Source organism: Vombatus ursinus, unplaced genomic scaffold, assembly GCF_900497805.2.
Source record: "Vombatus ursinus unplaced genomic scaffold, bare-nosed wombat genome assembly UNPS02015066.1, whole genome shotgun sequence".
In the NCBI taxonomy this organism is placed as follows: domain Eukaryota; kingdom Metazoa; phylum Chordata; class Mammalia; order Diprotodontia; family Vombatidae; genus Vombatus; species Vombatus ursinus.
This window is the reverse complement of record NW_020954844.1, coordinates 118,997-134,662: the sequence shown is the minus strand read 5'-3', so window position 1 is coordinate 134,662 and position 15,666 is coordinate 118,997. Positions and strand designations below refer to the sequence as shown.

The 15,666-nt window shown below is 46.5% G+C and overlaps 1 protein-coding gene across 2 annotated transcripts in view; it reads left to right on the top strand.

The window, feature by feature from the left end:
* The window catches only part of TCF7L1 (transcription factor 7 like 1), a 219,838-nt gene extending 208,589 nt beyond the window's left edge, over window positions 1-11,249 (top strand). The window contains exons 6-12 of one of the 2 annotated variants that reach the window (XM_027846145.1): window positions 613-718; window positions 1,110-1,193; window positions 3,050-3,193; window positions 3,842-4,001; window positions 5,761-5,868; window positions 8,085-8,166; window positions 9,781-11,249. In XM_027846145.1, coding sequence (XP_027701946.1) covers window positions 613-718; window positions 1,110-1,193; window positions 3,050-3,193; window positions 3,842-4,001; window positions 5,761-5,868; window positions 8,085-8,166; window positions 9,781-10,217 — 1,121 coding nt within the window. In that variant the 3' untranslated portion in view covers window positions 10,218-11,249. The remainder of the gene's footprint in view (window positions 1-612; window positions 719-1,109; window positions 1,194-3,049; window positions 3,194-3,841; window positions 4,002-5,760; window positions 5,869-8,084; window positions 8,167-9,780) is intronic. The other variant, XM_027846147.1, reaches the window with a different exon arrangement.
* The last annotated feature ends 4,417 nt before the right edge of the window (window positions 11,250-15,666 follow it).

Sequence of the window (15,666 nt, the reverse complement as noted above, 5' to 3'; positions counted from 1 at the left end):
CGGTTAGGTCCAACAGTGGCCCCAGTGCTGGGCTGGGTGTCCCCAAGACCGGAGTTCAAATACTGCTTCAGACACATCTACAAAATGGAGATAATAAAAGCACCTACCTCAGAGGATTGTTTTGGGAATCAAATGAGATAACATGTAAAGCACTTTGTAAACCTTAAATCAATTACATAAATGCTTTTGAATTAATTGTGTGAGAGACACTGGCACAGGACCACCCAGCACGATGTGCCCTCATCAGAGAAGGTACTGTGCTCTATGAGCAAAGCAGAATTGATGTGGCTCAAAAGAAATGAGACATGCGCAGATTTAGAGCATCCACCCCAATTGTTCACATGGACTATTTGCACCTGACCTATGGTAGAGCATTCTGAGCCCATACTGGTCTGATCAGTCACAGCTGGACACGCTGTAACTTCACTCTAACACAGTGATATCATTTTGGTCCTCTTCAAGAATGAAGGCCGGCAGCCAACCATATAAATGCTAGCTATTATGATTATTTATTGTGATTAAAATGAAAGGGGATACCAGGAAATCTGGTGGGGTCTAACAGGGCTTTAGAAGATAAGCAAGGGCACTGTGTAATGGGTCTTTCTTTTGAAGCAGGAATACCCAGGCCACCTCACCCCGCTGAGCTGTCGCCTTATTACCCGCTATCTCCTGGAGCTGTCGGTCAGATTCCCCATCCACTGGGCTGGCTTGTCCCACAGTAAGGAAGATTGTAACCTCTCCCTTCTCTCTTCCCCCAGCCCCTAAACAGCACGATCACCTATACTAACCTACCTCAGAGCAGACCACCTAGGAGGGGTACCCTAAAGTATAGTCCAGTATACTCTGTATATATATCATATATAGAGAGAAAATATATAGTATATATATTCTATATCCAGTATATAATCCAGAGTATGATCTTCCTGGCCATCTGCATCTCAGGCAGTATAAGGGTTGATGAGATGCCACTCCCCTCTTCCATCTTTGGGGACCCACCTCCCCCTTTCTGCCAGAATCTAGCCATCTTTACTCTCTCTCCTCCTCCCTTCTATCAGCCTCCACTTTTCTTAACACCCTGATAAGATTTCCTTGCTTTTGATGTTTGACAGGCAAGGACAGCCGATGTACTCCATCCCTCCTGGCGGTTTCCGGCACCCATACCCCGCCCTTGCCATGAATGCCTCAATGTCCAGGTAAGTTTTCTGGCTGAGCTGGCACCCAGAGAAGGGGGATTATCCCCTTCCAAGTTACTCTTCTCTCCTTGAATCGAGATTGGCCTTTCTCCTGTCAATCAGAATAGAGATGTGGGGCTCTCCGCTCCTTCCTGCTCCTCTTTGCCAAGGCACCTGGCTCCAGTGAAAGGGATGATGATAGGAACAGACCTGTGATTTAGCTGGCACAGAGAAAATCCTATGCCAATGCACGTCAATAGCTTCTCTCAGCTTATAGGCATTAAAAGTTACCTAGGACAGTTGAAAGATGAAGTGACCTGCCCAATATCATAAAGGTAGTAAGGGGTAGTAGGAGCAGTGCCAAAATCAGAATCCACATCCTCTGCCTCCCTATCTAGAATTCTTCCCATTGCTTTAGGAATCATTCTTTCTGCAAAGTTTCTCTCAACAGCAAAGGGAATATAGCTAGAAGCCCATGCTGGGTTACCCCAGGAATCTTGACCCTCATACCCCCTTACTTCTAACTCTCTGATTCTTCTCCTGTGATTAGCTCTTCCCCTGATCCTTAGGCTTTGCTTCCTCTCACTTTCCTACCCTGACCCCTCACTCTCATGCCTCCTTCCTTTCCCCTCTCACCCTCCTACTTCGCTCCCAGTGGCCTCCATATTCCCTACACACTGATTCATGGACCATCCCCTGCCATCTGCTGCAGGCCTTCCGCCATCACACCCTCTCCTTGTGTCCCTCCCATCCTCATCTCAATGGTCCTCCCCCTTCTCCCACCTAACCCTCTGTCTTGCCCCGCTTTCTTCTGGTCCTCACACCTTATTTCCCCCTTCTCTCCTCTTTTCTTCTTGTGTGAATGTCTTTTCACTCTAATACAATGAGGGCAGCAACTGTTTCTTTTCTGGTATGCTGATACATGGAAGGGGCAGCTACATGGCACAGTAGATAGAGTGCTGGGTATGGAGTCAGGAAAACTCATCTTCCTGAGTTCATATCTGGCCTTAGACACTTACTAGCTCTGTGACCCTGGACAAGTCACTTAAGCCTGTTTGCCTCGGTTTCAGCTGTAAAAGTGGAGATGGCCAACCGCATCATTAGCTTTACCAAGGAAACCCCAAATGGGGTCATGAAGAGTTGGACACAACTGAACAACAACACATACAAGGAACTTAAGAGATGCTGTATTCTTGAATTTTCTTTGACCCTCTGTTGTTTTCACCTCTTTCCAACTAAGCTTTCTACTGCTCTCCCTTGGCCCTTCCGTCTAGCACCACTGGCTTATTGTAGCTCCTCAGACAGGGCCCCCCATCGTGCATCTCCTCGCCTTTGCCCTGGCCATCCCTCCTGCCTGCAATGCCCTGCCTGCTGATCTGCCTGGCTGCTTTCCAGCCCGCTTCTGCAAGAGGCCCTTCCTTCTGTGACTGCTTTCCGTTTACATTGTATCTGTCTTGTACACACAGTACCTGGATGTTGTCTCTCTGTTACAATGTGAGCGTTGAGGGCAGAAGTCCTTTTGTTGACTTTCTTTGTATCCCTTTTGCTTCACAGGGTGCCTGGTAGACAGTAAGTGCTTAATAAATGCTTGTTGATTCAGACTGCCTTCTTTCTACCCTCCCTTTCTTCCTTTTTCTGACCCTTGGAGCTTTCCTTCTCAATGTTCTCTTATCCTTCTGTGTCCAGAGCTAACCTAGGGCATATTGTGTAGACTGAATGAACTGGCACCTGTCTTTCTCTGCGGAGGAGCTCAGTTTCCCATTCCTCAGCCTCCATCCTAGGGCTGAGGGTGGTTTCTGATCGAAAGCCTGGAACTGAATAGTTTCCCAGGCTTAACCCTGAGCTCACAGGTTTTCTTATCTTTTGTTTCCCTACAGTTTGGTTTCAAGTCGGTTCTCTCCACACATGGTGGCCCCTTCCCACCATGGTCTGCCCACATCAGGGATCCCCCATCCGGCCATCGTCTCACCCATCGTCAAACAGGAACCCACACCCCCTACCATGAGCCCGTCCGTGAGCGCGTAAGTAATCCTTACACCAGAGAGGAGTGGGGAGGTTTTGGTTTTTTCAGGTTTTCTCCCCATGCCCCAGTGCATTAACTATGATGTGATGTAGGAAGGGAGCTTGGGAGGTCAAAACAGTACTGACAACTATTCCCTAGGTTTCCTCCCTTGGAAATAGTTTACTTGTACTCTTTTCTGTTCCATTCCCTCCATTCTGGACCTTTTCCCAGAGACATCAGAGGACTCTTTGTACCCTTCAGTAGAGTAGGCAGTGTGTTGGTACCATAAAACGTGGGAGCTAGAAGAAACCTTCCAAATGATGTCACCAGACACCACTCAGCAGACAGGCACAGAGAATTTACCTGACTTGCCAAAAGTAACATAGGTAGCAAATGACAGAGATAGGATATAAACACAGGCCTATTGACTCCAAATTTGTTCCTCTTTCCACTGTTCCACTGCCATACCTGGTAGAGAATAGCAGACACACCACTGATAGGAGCCATAGTAGCCACTGGGAAGTGATAGGAGCTGGGCCCCCAGCTTTCTCTTCACTTCCCCATTCCTAGGGCCTCTATAGAGGTCAAGGCAGAGGAGTGAACAGGCCATCCCCAAGGATGGATCAGTGAGGATTACCAAATGTTATCCAATCCCATCTGTTCTCAGGAAATCCCCAGTGACGGTGAAAAAGGAAGAAGAAAAGAAGCCCCACGTGAAGAAGCCTCTTAATGCCTTCATGTTGTATATGAAGGAAATGAGGGCCAAGGTGGTCGCCGAGTGTACCCTGAAGGAGAGTGCAGCCATCAACCAGATCCTGGGAAGAAGGGTAGGAATCTCCCACCTCTCCCATGGTCAAGCCAATCCAACAGCCTTTAGTGAAGCTTAAAGCAGCTTAAAGGTTCCATTGTCTCCTTGTGGTTTGTTTGTTTTTGTTTTTGTTTTTTTATCACCATCATCATTATTATCACATTGAATCCTAAATGGCTCTTTGGACATTTTTTATTGTTAAGTTCCATTGAAGTCTTTTGTTTCGATATATCACAGTCACTTCTGAATATGCCCCCTTCAGCTGCACCCCAAGGAGCCTTCCCCTGGGGGGAAGAAAAATAAACAAGTTAAGCAAAATTTTCCTGACTGTGATAAACACCTAAAGCATTCCACACTCATAGTCTCCCACCCCCCCTAACGACAAGTGGCAATTGGTCATTCTAATTCCATTTTGTCATATCTTATTTTTATATTGCATCATAGCCCATAGTATATCATTCTCTGGGGCCAAAATTGGTCATTATAATTATGTGTAACTTTGTTTTACTTGTTTATTTGCATTGTGAAGGTCAATGTGAGTGTTGTGTTCTTGTTTCTGCTTGTCTATTTTGCATCAGTTTATACAAGTCTTTTCAAGGTTTTCTGAATCTTTCATAGTCACCATTCCTTACATCTCAGTAATATCCAGGTTTGTATTTCTCTGCCGTAGTCTGGTCCTCCATCCCCCAGCCACTGTGTTTCCAGTTTTTTGGCTATCACATAAAATGTTGTTGTCGATATTTTGGCAAACATATGACTTTTCTGTCTTTGACCTGCAGTGAAATCTCTGGGTCAAGGAGTGTGAACAGTCGAATTACTTTTCCCTGGGTCTTTCTACTCATAATCCAGCTGAACATTGAGGTCCTTGTCCGTTAGAATTTAAGCCCCCTGAGAGCAGATTCTTTTTTTGTATCCCCAGCACTTAGCACCATAACTAACACAAAGTAGACACTAAATAAATGTCTGTTGATGGACATGATTCATGATGTCACTGTGCCCCAGAGGAAGTGAAGGTCCCTACCAAAGAGAGAGCTTTCTCCTCCATGGCTGCCCACTCCAAAGATGACTTCTTTCGGTGGCAGGGTTCTCGTAACAGAGGCGGAGCCTTGTTCTTCCCTCCCACTCCATCCTCCACTCAGCTAACCTGCCATGGTGTTCTTTCTAAAGTGTGGGTCTGACAATATAAACCCCTGCCCCCATTTCAGCAGCTTTAGGAGCTCCCTGTCGTCTCCAAGCTCAAATAGCAAAACCTGGGTTCAGCGTCTAAAACTCTTCTTAACCTGGCCCCTTCCTCCCTTCCCAGTCCTGATACGCTTTTCTGCCATCCACATACTACAAGAGTGGCCGCCTTGCTGTTTCAAACCTATGTCTATCCCTTGACTCTGGGACTTTGCACTGTCTGCCCCCATGCCTTTCCTCTTCCTCTCCACCTCCTGGCTTTCTTTAAGATTCAACTCACCTATGACCTGCTGGAGAATTTCTTTCTGGCTTCCCCCAGCTCTTAGTGCCTTCCCCTTCCATCTCCCCTGTCTGCATTGCGTATGTATCAAGTTACTTACACATTAGTTACTTTTATTACTCACACACTTACTGTCACGTTAGAAGGTAAGATCCCTGAGGGCAGGAGTTGTTTGTGCCCCTGACACTTTGTATCCTCCACATTTGATACAGTTTCTGCAGCATAGAAAGTGATAAATAAATGATTGTTGACTGACTGCTGGGGAGAAATCTCTTCCCTTTCAAGCTTGTCACTCCTGGTCTTTGCTTTTCCCCCACAGTGGCATTCGCTGTCAAGGGAAGAACAAGCCAAGTATTATGAGCTGGCCCGCAAAGAGAGGCAGCTTCACTCCCAGCTCTATCCCACCTGGTCAGCACGGGACAACTATGTAAGTATACACCCTAGGCTAGGGGAACCTCTGTAAGATTCAGCAAAGAGAGGGAATTGGGAAGCTTTAGGCAGGCTCTGAGAATTAAGAAGACTTAGGGGCAGGTAGGTGGTACAGTACGTACAGCTCCAGTCTTGGGAGTCAGGAGGACCTGAGTTCAAATCCGACCTCAGACACTTGGCACTTACTAGCTGTGTGATGCTGGGCAGGTTACGTAATCCCAATTGCCTCACCAAAAAGCCAAAAAAAGAAGAAGAAGAATTAAGAAGATTAGTCAACAGGTAGATGCCAGGAATACTTGGATTTGAGTCCTTCCTCTGACAGTATTGGCCGTGTGATTCTGGGCAAATGATTTAACCTCTCATTGCTCTGAATAACTGAGTGAAATTTAAGTTGCAGGGCAGGAGCCTCTCTGCATAAGTAGAATTTCCTACGTCCTTGAAAGCACAGGTCTAGTGGGGCAGCTTGATGGCACGGTGTATAGAGCACCAGCCTGAAGTCAGGAGGACCTGAGTTCAAATCCAGCCTCAGACCAAACACTTGACACTTAACCCCAATTGCCTAAAAATTTAAAAAAAAAGAAAGAAAGCAAGCCCAGGTCTAGGGAGAGAAAAAAGACTGCACCAGGAAACTTTGAGTTATGTTGGGTGGTCCTAAATCCCAGCATTCACCTCAGGTTTACTTTCTCAGAATCCCAGAGTTAGAAGGGACCTTGGGAACAATTAGCCCAAAACCCACCTGAATAAGAATCTCTTTGTATAGCACAGTGAACAAGATTTCATCCAACCAGCCTTTGATTGATGACCTCCATTGAGGATGACCTCAATGATCACTTTTCAAGGCCACTCATTCTCAGGCAACTTTTCCCAAGACATCAAGCCCCAGATTAAATTTGCCTCTCTGTGATTTCCACCATTGCTTGTGGGTCTGTCCTTCTAGATCCCACCAGCACAAGGCAAATCCCTCTTATGAGTTACAATGCATCAGATCCTTGGAAGACATGTCTTGCAAGCTTCCTGCCTGAGCATTCCCTTCTCCAGACTACACATTACTAGGGCCTATGACCTAACTTCAAGACCTTTCACTGTACTTGTCCTTTTCAGGACAAGCCCCAAGTTATCAATATCCTTCCTCGAATGTGTCTGACTTGAGCAGAATGAAATGAGACCATCTCCTCCCTGGCCCATACCCAAGATGACATTAGACTTCTTGGTGGCTGAATCTCATTGTGGATTCATACTGCACTTATGGTCCACTCCAACTGCCAGGTCTCCTTGGCTTAGAGGTTTCAGAGAGTAGCTGTGGCCATGGGGAAGTCAGAGCCAAGTGCTGGCTTTAGAAGCCTGTGGTCCCTTTAAGCTGTGGAGATAGCTTGGGTCTAATCCCACCTCTGCAATTTAATACATATCGTTCACTTGTTTTTTAGCCACGTTCGACTCTTTGTGATCCCCTTTGGGGCTTTCTTGGCAAAGATACTGGAGTACTTTGCCATTTTCTTCTCCAGCTCATTTTACAGATGAGCAAACAGAGGCAAACAGGGTCAAGTGACTTGCCCAGGGTCACATAGCTCGTAAATGTCTAAGGCCAGATTTGAACTCAGGTCTTCCTGAGTGCAGGCCAAGTACTCTATCCACTGCACCACCTAATTGATATATGTGACCTTAATTAGACAAGATGCTTAACCTCTTGGGCTCCATGGTTTCCTCAATTACAAAACAAGGAGATTGGACTAACTGATGTCTGAGGGCCCTTCCTTGTCTAAATCTATGATCCTGGAATCCTAGATATATAGAAAAGATCTGTACAAACAGGTGAGTCCCCACCCACCTATCAGAATGTAAAGTCTTTGAAGGCAGTGACTGGTCATGGATTCCAACCCTTTCATTTTAAAGAAAAGGAGGCTGGGCACCGAGTAGTATAGTGACTTGCCCAGAGTCTGTGTCACAGTGGCATTCACTCTCAAGGAAAGAACAGTGTCTAAGGCACCATTAGAACCTAGGTCTCCCTCACTCGAAGCCCAATAAAGTACAGAGTAAAAGGGAAGTCACCATCGAGGGAAGGACGAAGGGTCTGGGGTCCACTGGGAAAAGCAGAGGTCCCATTGTTAGAAAGGAAACCCCGGCATGGGGGCCTTCTCTTCCTGTGAGCTTTTCCAGGCTGGGCTGCAGCCACCATGTCTTTAAGGCCGTCATCTCTCCGTGGGCTTCCTTTTTCAGGGCAAGAAGAAGAAGAGAAAACGTGAGAAGCAGCTATCACAGCCTCCGCCACAGCCACAGCCACAAGTTCAAGAGACTGAGAGTGAGCCCCTCCTTATACTGTTAACCCATTTCCCATTTCTCCAGACACAGAACACCCCTGTCCCCCACTTAATGAGGCGGGGCAACATGGAACGTGGAGAAGGAGGAGATTCCCTGGTGTTCTAGGGCTTCAGGGATGGGCAGGGGTGGGGCCCTGGGTCATGGAGACCAAGGGAGGAACTGGGTTCTCGGTCCCCTGCTGTGGAGAAAGCATTGTTGGCAATATTTCGTACCAATGTAGCTCTTGGCAGGTCACTGACTCCTCTGTAAAATGGGCATGATGATAAGTATTCTTCCTCCCTTTGAGGTTAGTAGTAATTTTGTGTTCTGAGATTGTTCTACAGTTTCACTGGCATAGAGAACTCCCAATGAGAAAAATCCTTCCCCAGAGCAGGTCAACCCCTCCTCTGCAGCATGGCCTGGTGCACGGAAAGGTTCCGTGACTGACTTGCCCAGAGTCACACAGCCAATGTGTTTCATAGCTCAGACTTCCCAACTCTGAGGCCAGCTCTCTCTCCTTGCTGTCAGTGAGCTGCAATGACTTTTCCCCCTCCCTCGATCCAAGGATATTTGGGATGCCTCATTTCCCGGACTCCAGGGAGCTGGGTGATAATCGTATTAATAACTGACGTTTACATGGGGTTTTAAATTTTGCAGAGGGCCTGACATTCATTACCTTGATGTCCCTGCAACCTAGTAAAGGGGGCAGAGTGGGAATTGATCATCATCATGACTGTTATCCCCATTTTACAGATAAGAAAATGGAGGCACAAAGTGGTTAAATCACTTGCTTGGGATCACACAGCTAGTAGGTGTCTGAGGTCGTCTTACAGAGGCCAAGTCTAGCCTTCTCTTTACAATACTTTCCTAGTTCATTAAGCTTAGCTGCTTTCTCCTCATATAGTAGAGGCTCATTGCCCTCCCCAGAGATCTCTGCATTTCAGAGGACAATGATGATAAATTTTTATCATCATCATCATCATCATCATCATTATAGCTAGTAATTTTATTGAGCTTTAAGGATTCCACAGTATTTTACATGTATTCTCTTCATTTGATTCTAAGAATAATTATGTTATACGTGTTTCTTATTATGCCCGTCTTATAGATGAGGAAATTGAGGCTCAGTGGTTAAGAGACTTGCCCAAAGTCACACAGCTAATAAGTGTCTGAGAGTAAATTTGAACTCAGGTCTTCTGGCTCCATCTAACCTTCGATCCACTTGGTGGGAAAAATTAAATAATTATTAAGCACCTATGTGCCAGGCACTGTGCTAAGTGCTTTACAAATATTATACCCTTTGGTCCTCACAACAAGCTGAGTAGATAAGTGCTATTACTATCCCCATTTTACAGTTGAGGAAACTGAGACAGAAAGTCAAGTGACTTGCCCAGGGTCACATAGCTAGTAATTGTCTGAGGTCAGATTTGATCTCTGCTTTTCCTGACTCCACGTCCAGCGCTCTGCTCCCTGGGCCTCCAGCTATATTGCCATACTACATTGCTCCATAGATTCAGCATTGCTAATCCTCCATTCCCTAATCTCCATCCCCTAGCTTACACCCCAAGCCTGCACCTCCCCTAACCCCCTAACGCTCCCTCTGGTTTTCTCCCAGGTGCCCTGACCTCCAGGAACAAGAAGCCGTGTCTACACTACCCGCCACCTGAGAAGCCTTGTGACAGCCCTGCCTCCTCCCATGGGAGCATGCTGGACTCCCCAGCCACCCCTTCCGCTGCCCTGGCCTCGCCAGCTGCCCCGGCAGCCACTCACTCGGAGCAAGCCCAGCCCCTCTCTCTTACCACCAAGCCAGAGGCCCGGGCCCAGCTGGCCCTCCACTCAGCCGCCTTCCTCTCTGCCAAGGCGGCTGCAGCCGCCTCTTCTGGCCCCCTAGGCAGCCAGCCTCCTCTCCTCTCCCGGCCCCTCCCCCTCAGCTCCGTGCCCACAGCTCTATTGACTTCACCTCCTTCTTTCCAGGCTCCCCTCCATACCCACCAAGCCCTGCCTGGGCTGCAGGCCCAGCCTCTTTCCTTGGTTACCAAATCTGCTCACTAAAGCCAACCCTGCCCCATCCTCTCCTTGCTGCCAAGGGGCTCCTCCAGAAGTAGCGATTCAGAAAAAATAAAAAGGAAACTTTATTGGTCAATATTTGACCACTCTGGACTGTTCGGTAAAGTGTCTGGTAACAGCAGCGCTTTACACTTTGTAGATGTAAACGGTAGCTGATTTCAAGAGCTTTTTTTTTTTTTAAATAAAAAAACTAAAAATAACAACAAAAAAAAAAAAAGACAAGGAAAAAAAAAACCTGAAAAGTAGTTTGTTATCCTCTCTGTGCTGTGGTGGACTGACCTGTGCAGAGGAGACATTTCTCTTCCCCCTAGCCCCAGCCCTCCTCAACCTCTATTCCTACCTCTTCTCTCTGGTCTGCATGTCTGTAATCCCTGTGATTCCTTACTTGGTACCTCTCCCTGTTTCTCCCACCCCTAGGTATTCATCCCTCCCCATTCTCAGCTCTCAATATCCAACATGCCTTATGTCTCTACCCACTCCAACCCTGGTCCTCTGCCTGGTGCTAAGCTGTCCACCAAGAAGCTGTTTTCTGATGACTCCACTAGCCTCCCCCTGTCCTCAATGGGATTATCTACCTGCTTCTGCCCCTGCCCTGCCACCTCCTTTCTTCCTCTATCCCCAGATGCAATGCCTATGACGTGAATCTTTTTTCTATCCTCTGACGACAAGAGGGCTCCTTTGGTGCACTTTGGCCCTAACCCTCAACATTTGGAGGTGTACCAGATGTGAGCCACCTTTTCCACAAAAATGTCTGTATTTTCTTTGTCTCCATGACCAGTCCAAACCTCATCCTCATGGTCCCAGGGGTGAGGATTGGACCCCAAGGCCTGACCCCTTGGCGAGGGCTGGGTTAACACATTCTGCCAAAGTTTTGAGACCCTCCCTCTCACCTCCCTATCCCCCACCATGCTTCTTTTTGTGTGTATTTCTGTTTTGTTTTTATGTCTTTGGAGCAATTTGAACTCCCCGTTTCACATTATTTTCACAAAAGAAAATAAAATTGCAGTTGCAAGACCCCTCCTCAGTATGTGTGTCTTCTATTCAACCATTAATTTAATGGGCAAATAAATATACACATGGTAGAGAAAACCATGCACTGGGTTCTGTGAGTTATAACCAAAAACAGATCTCCTTAAGTTGGCAAGGGTGGCAGGGATGAGGGGAGAAGACCCACCCAGAGCCTTTAGAAAAGCCCAAAGCTGGCCAGCCAAGCTCCTGTGTCCAAAGTGCAGGCAAGAGCCCCAGCAGCTACTGGGCTGTGGACTGAAAAAAGTCTGGTTTTCAAGTCAATTTGAATGATTTTATTATCTGTACCCATCCTTGGGGCCACTATTTGCTTTCTTCTGGCCCTCAGGATCTGATCCAAGGAGGCAAGGGCTCCCCCTGGCTGTCAACTACCTGAAAGGTTTAAGATGAATAAAGAACCGAGGAAGCAGGTCCAGCGGACACTAGGGGAAGCAGGAAGGCTGGGGTTCAAATGTGGTCTCTGATGTTAATTGTGTGACTCCAGACACATCATTGAATTTCTACCAAGCTTGCTCAGGCCAATAGATCAAGCAGTTGCCAGATGGCGTCCTAAGTTCTGTGGATAGAGATATGAAAACTCAGACTCCCTATACCCAGGGAGTTGGGGCATGTGGGGCACCGGAAAGAGTTCACCACAGTTAGTCAAAGACCTGGGTTTGAAGCCTGGCTCTTTTGGACCTGAGTGAGTGGGAGCCAATTACTTTAGCTCCTCATGTGTAAAATGAAGGGATTGGTCTAAGTGACCTCTGAGCTTCTCTTTCCAGTTCTAAATGTCTGTGTGAGAGAGACAGAAGGAGGAAGGGAGAGGAAGAAGGAGGGAGGGAGAGAAAGAGAAGGAGAGAAATCAGTTGTAAATAATACCAGTTCCCATACTGGGAACTTCCCATTGAGGAAATGGTCACATATTCACATAAATGACAGCCACCCTAATTCCTCTTTTAGAAGAAAAGGACATTCGTGTAATGGCACATGAGTGCCTTCACGTCCCCTCCTGAACTGGCCCTGGCTACAGGGTAGCTTCAAAAGTAGGGAAAAGACTTCAGGGCTTGTGGGACAGGATGGGATCCCGAAGCTATTTCCTCCCTTTGCTTAAGGACAAATGCATTTCCATTTGTTGGAAGGCTGACGCCAGCCGTGTTACCTAAATTACAAATTAGCCAGGCCGAGTGAACCCTCCACCCATTTCCGGACCCCAAGAGTCACTGCAGACCATAGCCACAGTCCAACCTCTCTTCAGCTTGAAATGGCACCCCCACACCCACCTGTTGCAATCCACCCTCCCCAAAATGGATTTGGACTCTTCTTTTACTTACACATACTCTTCAGCTTGCTATTGCCTAACTTTTTTCATCAGGTCCCTGAGAGGAGGTGGCAGCATAGTATTATCTGTGGAATGCTAGCCTTGCGTCAGGAAGACTGGAATCCAAGACCTATCTCAAACCCTGGCTGCATGACCAGAGGTAAGCAAGTCACTAAACGTGTCTCAGCCTGAGTTTTCTCATCTGTGAAGTGAGAGGTTTGGAGCACATCGAACTCTGAGGTCCCTTCCACCCCTACATTTGTAATTCTATGATGTGTCCCCACCTTGTAGTAGCCCACCTCTGGACGCAGGCAACTTCTCACTTACATCTTACCAGCAGCACCAGCCCTGGGCCAATTCTGGGCAGGCAAACCATGGGAAATATGGAGAGTCAGTTATTCTATAAACATTTATTAAGTACCTACTATGTGCAGGCACTGTGCTAAGGGATACAAAGAAGAGCTAAAGACAGTCCCTGCTCTCAAAGAGCTTATGGTCTAATGGGGTGGGGGAGGGGAGACAACAAATGAACAATTATGCACAAACAAGATGTAGACAGACTAGGCTGGAGGTCACCTGTGTGTTGTTCAGTCATTTTTCAGTCATGTCTGACTCTTCATGACCCCATTTGGCATTTTCTTGGTCTGCTCAGCAAAAGTCAGACACATTGTACCTTGACCCCAACACAGTGACCAGCACAAAAGACAACAGTCTTCCATGCACATAGTTATTCACATATTTTTTCATGCATTTGAATGTGTGCTCCCTGGGGGCAAGGATTATTTTTCCTTTTCTTTATATCCACAGTGCCTGGCACATAGTAAATGCCTAATAAATGCTTGCTAGCTGACTGAATAAACTGACTAGAATCTGTAGTTTCCATCAAGGTTCATCAAAAGTGCCCCCTTCTACACGAAGCCGTTTCTGATGTCACTGCCTCCCCCCCCACCCCCAGTTTCCTTCTGCTTCATTTTTGTGAGACAGCACACAGCATGACAGAGATGATATAAAGCTAGCCTGAAGCTAGAAAGCTTGGGTTCAAGATCCAGCTTTGAAACACACTAGATGTGTGACCCTGGGCATGTCATTTAACCTCTAAGTTAACCTCTCTGGGTGGCTCTTAGGAACACTATATGTTGCAGAGAAGGCACCAACTTGCTTTATTAGAGAAAGTTTCCTCACCTGGGAGTCCTCTGTGACATCGTGGGTACTGGCCCAATTGCCTGTTGTGTGTGTGTGTGTGTGTGTGTGTGTGTGTGTGTGTGTGTGTTCACGCGCGCATTTACATTCATGTTGTCTGAGTGCAGCCAAATGCTTGGCACATATTACACACTTAATAAATGCCCATTGATTGATTGGTTGATTATATTATTTTTACCAGTTCTGCTTAGGCAGCTGGGTGGCACAGTGGAGAGGGCACTGGGCGTGGAGTCAGGAAGATACGAGTTCAAATCAGACCTCAGGCACTAACTAGTTGTGTGACCCTGGGCAAGTCATAGGACCTCTGTCTGCCTCAGTTTCCTTATCTGCAAAATGGGGATAATAGTAACACCTACCTCCTAGGATTGTTGGGAGGGTCAAATGAGATAATATTCATAAAGCTCTTGGTACATGGTAGGCGCTGTACAAATGTTAGGTATTATTATTATTATGACATTTTACTCTGCGCCATTGATTTATCTTTCCATGCTTCTCTATGTTCCTCAAATCCATCGTCCCTTACATGTTAGTGATAATCCATAACATTCACAGAGCATTGTGTGGGTAGCTCTTTCCCAATCAATGGGTGAGTGCTTTATTTCCACTTCTTTGCTGTAGTAATCATATTGGCGTATGTGGAGCTTTCCAGTCTATGACCTCTGGGATATGTGCTGAGCTCGGGTTCTCTGCGTGAAGTTGGAATTCTAATGGTGAGGAGAGCATAATGTGGAAACAGATAAGTATATGCATGGTAATTTGAGGAGAAGGGACAGAAAGACACAGGAGAGAAGGCTGATAATGAGAGGGAATGTGTGTGGGGGGGGTGTTTCTTGTTGGAGGTGGTCCCTGAGCAGGGCCTGAAAGGAAGCTAAGAGGCTTCTGGCAAGGAGGAAGTACTTCCCAGGCTTGGGGAACAGCCGTATGCAAACCCATGGAGAGAGATAATGGAATGGGCCTGGAGGAACTCCAAACTGGTCATTTGGGCTGGATGATCTACAGCAGTCAGTGGTTCTCAAAGTTATTGGTCACAGGACCCCTTTAGCTTCTTAAAAATTAGAGAAGACCCCCTCAAAGAGCTTTTGTTTATGTGAGTTTTATCTATTGATACTTACCACATGGTAAATTAAAACATCTTAACGTTATTATGAAAACAGTTTTGACCAATCCAAAGGGTCTTGGGGACTTCCACAGAGATTCAAAAGAAATCAGGAAGGATAATCCGGAGCCACACTGAGAAGGGCTATAAAAGTTAAGCTGAGAAGTTTGTTATTTTATCCTAAAAAATTTCATTAAATTAAAAATTGTCAGCCCCTACCCTCAAGGCGCTCATAATCTGATGGGCGAAACAACATGCAAACAAATATATGCAAAGCAACTTATATACAGGATAAGTAGGAAATATTTAACAGAGGGAAGGCACTGGAATTGAGAGGGGCTGGAGAAGGCTTCCTGTAGAAGATGATATTTTAGATGGGACTTAAAGGAAGCTAGGGAGGTCAATAATTGGAGTGGAGGAGGGAGAGTAATTCTAAGCATAGGGGACAGCCAAAGAAAATGGCCAGAGCAGGGAGATGAAGGGTCTTATTTGTGGAACAGCCAGGAAACCAGGGTCATTGGATCAAAGCGTACATATAGGAGAGTAAGGTGTTAGAAGGCAGCAAAGGAAGGACAAAGGTAGATTATGAAGGACTTTGACTGCCAATCTCAGAGTTTTTTTATTTGATCCTGGAGGCAATAGCAAGCCATTGAAGTTTATGACTGTGTGTATTGGGGTGAGGGGGAAGTGGCATGATCAGATCTGGTTTTAGGAAAATTACTTTTTCCTAAAGAGAGAGAGGCTGAGGAGGTGAAATCTAAGAGGGAGGCTGAGGAGGTGAAATCCAAGAGGGAGGCTGAGGAAGGAGGTGA